General features: G+C 36.9%; 1 protein-coding gene across 1 annotated transcript in view; it reads right to left on the minus strand.

The window, feature by feature from the left end:
* Nucleotides 1-4,981, minus strand: part of CPNE8 (copine VIII) — an 87,987-nt gene that overhangs the window by 48,189 nt on the left and 34,817 nt on the right. The window contains exon 7 of the mRNA XM_010136786.1: nucleotides 3,032-3,095. Within this exon, the coding sequence (XP_010135088.1) occupies nucleotides 3,032-3,095 (64 nt within the window). The remainder of the gene's footprint in view (nucleotides 1-3,031; nucleotides 3,096-4,981) is intronic.

Below are 4,981 nucleotides of genomic sequence, written 5' to 3' on the forward strand. Positions count from 1 at the left end.
CCCACTCTTCCCTCAATCCCTGAGAAGATGATAGAGCAAATAATCCTGGAAAACATTTCCGAAAGCATGAAAGACAAGAAGGCGGCTGCGAGCCATCAGCGTGGATTTACAAAAGGGAAATTCATGCCTCATCAACCTGAAGTGTTCCCTCATGAAACGAGTGACTCAGTGGATGAGGGGAGACTAGTGGATGTTGTTAACTCTTAACCTAAGCACGGCATATTATGTCTCCCATAATATCCTTGTTCACAAACTGATGAGTTACAGACTAGATAACTGGCCAATGAGGTAGACTGAAAACTGGCTGTGCTACTGAGCTTCAAAGGGTCCTGATCAGTGGCACAAAGTCCAGCAGCAGGCTAGTCATTAGTGGAATACACCAGGTGTCAAAAATAGGGCCAGTAATATTGAACATCTCCATTAACAACCTGGATGATGGGACAGAGTAGACCCTCAGCAAGTTTGCAAATTATACAAAACGACAAGTGGCAGCTTATACACCAGATAGTTGTGATTCTATTCAGAGGCACCTGAACAAGCTGGAAAAACAAATCAACATGAACTTCGTGGAGTTCAACAGAGAGAAATGTCAAGTACTGCACTTGTGGGGGAATAATTCCATGAACTGGTACAAGTTTCAGGCCAAACAGCTGGAAAGCAGCTTTGCAGAAAAGGACTGGAGGTTCTTGGTGGACACCAAGGTGGACACCAATATGCCCTTGGCAGCAAAGAAGGTGAATAGCCTCCTGGGCTGAATTAGGAGGAGTGCTGACAGCAAGTTGAATGAAGTGACTCAGCACTGATGAGGCCACTCCTGGAGTACCATGTTCAGTTCTCGGCTCCCCAGTATAAGAAAGACATGGACATGCTGGAGCGATTCCGGCAAAGGGGTCACTGAAATGATTAAGGGATTGGACCATCTCTCATATGAGAGGAGGATGAAAGAGCTGGAAGAGAAGGCTCAGGGGGAGCTTGTCAATTTGTATAACTACCTGACAAGAGGCAGTAAACGGACTCTGCTTAATGGTATCCAGTGGAAGAACAAGTGGCAATAGATACCAATTGAAATAAAGGAAATTCTATTTAAATACAAGGGAAAAAAAAAACCTTCTTACTGTGTGTGTGTTGAAATAGAAAGAGAAAGAGAAACTGTGGGGTCCACCTGGACATATTCAAAACCTGACTGCACAGGGCCCTGCGTAACCTGCTCTAAGAGCCTGAGAAACCTGCTCTAAGAAGAGCAGAAGGGTTGGACTAGACAATCTCTCAAGATCACTTCCAACCTCAGCAATTCAGGGATTCTAAAAATCTTTGCCATTCTGAATATGAGTCGTAAAAGTTTGGAAAAAAAATCTCAGAAAAATCACATGAGTATTTATCAAAATACTGAATGAACTTAGGCAGGGAAACATCACAGAGAAACAATGTGCCAGCTGATAAGGCAGTGCAAGACGTGTGAGAGAGAGTTCACCTGAAGGAGCATGACAGAGAATGCAAAAGACAGTGCAGGAGAGAGATTGAGTCCCACATTCTCTGCAAGCTCCCTTCAGAGACTTTGAATTAGTCCTTGTATATGTAAAATCTGGGTGGGGTGAATTTAGAAGAACATTAAAGTCTTGGTAGACACCTAGTATTTGTTACAGATTTAATAACATATTTAAATAGTTTATTACAACTGGGACACAAATGCTGGTCTTGGAGAATAAACCCAAAATATCAGGAAAAAATTGTCTTTAGTCCCTTTTCAAGTTATCAGCAAATGCTTGGGGCAATGGTAAACATGTCTTAAGAGTGGGAGGTACTTAAGAAAAGTAGAGATGCCATTTCTGCAGGAAAGCAATTAAATGATGCTCCCATTTTGTCATCTGATAAAAGTGTGAACGTTTTGATCATGTACTATGTGGAAAAGTTTAAATCAATGTAAAACAGAGGGGAAAGACGGGTATTTTCCAGGACTGTACTTATTCATTCATACTAGCAACATGGGAATTTCCTACTGCTAAATGGCTGTTAAATGAGACTGAGTTGGTGCACCCCATTAACGTAACTGCACAGAACCAGCAGGTTGCCTGGAAGAGGTAAATAAATTTGAGTCCATATGCTATTCAAACATTATTAAACCACTTCTGCAGAGAAATAATACAAACTTGATTAAGCTGGAAATCAGGCACAAAATTAAGGATTTTTTTTTTTTACTTCTACTATGTAATGAATTTAAGAAAATAAGGCCTAAAGAGATTAGCTATCAGATATATTAGTAAAAAGAGAAATAGGACTATTGCATAAATAGAAAAGAATTAACCACTTATGATGTGGTGTAAAAGTTAGAAGTTATACAAAAGGCAAAGCATTACCACTTCAACACCACCAAAATACAAAAAGTAAGCCCCATAAACAAATCTCTTCAAGCCTCAAGGTGGTTTTGTAGCCAAATGCCCCACCAGACCCCTCTCCCTAATGCTCTTTTGTTTTCTCCTGAACAAGTAGGCATCTGCCATTAATAGGCCACAGAAGTCTTCACTTTAAGGAAAACTGTTTAAACTCTTCTTTTATGGTGATACGTTGAAATGCCTCACCAGTTTTTTCCAATAACATTAATTTCACATTTTTTAAAATGTCTCACTGTTAGCATAAAACCTTTTCGTTACAAGGTTAAAAACCCCGAATTTTACTTTGAAGATCATGTAATGTCAATATTCCATAAAGGAAATATAATTCTGTGGATGAAACGAATAAGTCTTTGTTAAAAATTGGACACTAAGAGATTAAAATGTGATTAATTACTTGGGGAAACAAAGACTAGATTTAAGACTCATCTAAGAATCAAAAACTTTATGCTTTGTATTGTCTTCTGCTTCTTTCTGCTTATTCTGTCTAACAGTAAGAGTAACTGATAGGAAAAAATTTTCCTAACCTCTTACATATATCACAAAATACAAATTTATACATTTTACCTTTGGCAATCTGGTGCTGTGTAAATCACAAAATCATTTTCATTTTACTTCTCAAAAGGCAACAAACACACACTTACTCGGCAACAGCCTAGTTCCTCTGCTGTTACTATGACTGTTCCACATTTCTTCCCAGGAATTCCTCTGCAACAAAATACAATGACATCACCTCAGTTCCTTAATATCATTTATGAAAGTTACAACTGACACAGATAAGCACAGGGTGCAAGTCACAAAGTCACAAAACTTGTGGCATGCCATACAGTTTCTCTTTTCTGTCACTTGTCCTGTGTAAAAAGTTGGTTTATCCTAAGTGAATTGGTAAATGAGTTAGAATAAATATGTAACGAGCAAGAAACAAATCAATTTCAATTTTAAAGGAAATAGCATAAAAAGTTTCAATGGGATGAAATGACAATATCAGAATTCTACTTTCCACTCTCCCCTTGATTTCTTATTTAGAGATGACTCTACAACTTCCTGATTTGTGAAGAGCACCCTTTTGCCAATTTTTCTTAAACATTTCAGAGTAACTGTTGTAAAATAAGGCTGGTGTATAGTTTTAAATATATTTTAGGTATTTTGTTTAAGAAGACACATAATAATCTCACCATCATATCAGATACAGGAGTTGAAAAATCAACAATAATTCACCCAGACAGCAATTAAAAACATGCTGCTGCAACACCAGAAAGAACAAAACAGATTCTTAGCATAAAGAACAATACAGGAACAGAAAAGCCATGCATAATCTGTTAGTACTCAGTGCCAGCAGCCTTTTCGGGGAGGACAGGGGATGCAGGGGAAGTACAAATATTGAGATGTAACTTTTTGCATGGTGCTATACTATAAATGAGAAGTTCTACAATATCCTAATGTCTGATAGTGTGTCCACTATCACACACCTTGGCAATTTCCTCTAGATTTTTTCCAAAACTAATGCTATTGTTTATGCTCATTTTATTTCTAGTTCTTTATTTCTTTACATCTTTCATGAAAATAATTACTTGAATAAAATTACCTTCCAAGATGACATTAAGGTAAAATTGTATTTTCAAATTGATTTTATATATTTTTGTTTTTTCTAAGGGAACTAGAGGGCACTCCTGTTCTTCTATTATGACAAAACATTGATGTAAATATTTACCATTGTTCTTATTTCACTTAGTTTCCTTAATTCTTTTCAAATTTTTTACAATGCTCTACAGCTTCCAATAGTTTAGCAATAGTTTTTTAGCAATAGTTTTTCAATAGTTCAGCAAGACTGTGATATGATATAAAGAACGGGTGAGAAAATAGTTCTTAGAAGCAGATAGAAGTTTAGAAATTATAAATAGAGGAGCAAATACTGATGTAAATTCATGCAAACAACTGAAACTTGCCTGAACCTTCTCAGTGCTAAACAGCAAGTCTGAATTTCACCAGGAAAATAGTGGATAGAGAAACTATTTGTTGTGAAATTTCAAATGACGATTTAAATACATACAAAACCTATGGCACTCTTCCATTTAATGCAGTGTGACTTACGAAGTACTATACTTTAAGTCCAAACAGGAGAATTTTCTTGAAATAATCTGGTCATTCCAAAACTTACGCAGTATGATTCACAGTTTTATCAACATCTTCAAATCTTACGGTCATCCTTCAACAGCTCAAGACTAAAAATTAACCATGTTAGCCTTTGTAGCAATGGAATATTTAAACTAAAATCTCAGATTTTCAAAAGATGAAAAAGCTGCATTTTTTCTTTAAAGCAGTACCTCTTGAAGCCTCAAAAACTTCTGAAATTTTGTGGTAACAACAGTAGTAGAAATAACTTAGTTATGAGGGTGATATTTACCTTACATGGCAAAATGTTTCAAGGAACATCTGACCACAGCCCCAGCTTTGACATGAAAGGAAGAAATAGAAGTCTCAGAAGTGTAACTAAAAAACTCAGAAGTTCCCAGCATCACAGATCTGCAGGCTGTGCCAGCTCAAATATCCCTGGTATCAGAATTACCACGACCTGAACCAGAATTCTTCCTGCT

This window comes from Buceros rhinoceros, unplaced genomic scaffold, assembly GCF_000710305.1.
Source record: "Buceros rhinoceros silvestris isolate BGI_N320 unplaced genomic scaffold, ASM71030v1 scaffold6495, whole genome shotgun sequence".
Classification (NCBI taxonomy): Eukaryota; Metazoa; Chordata; class Aves; order Bucerotiformes; family Bucerotidae; genus Buceros; species Buceros rhinoceros.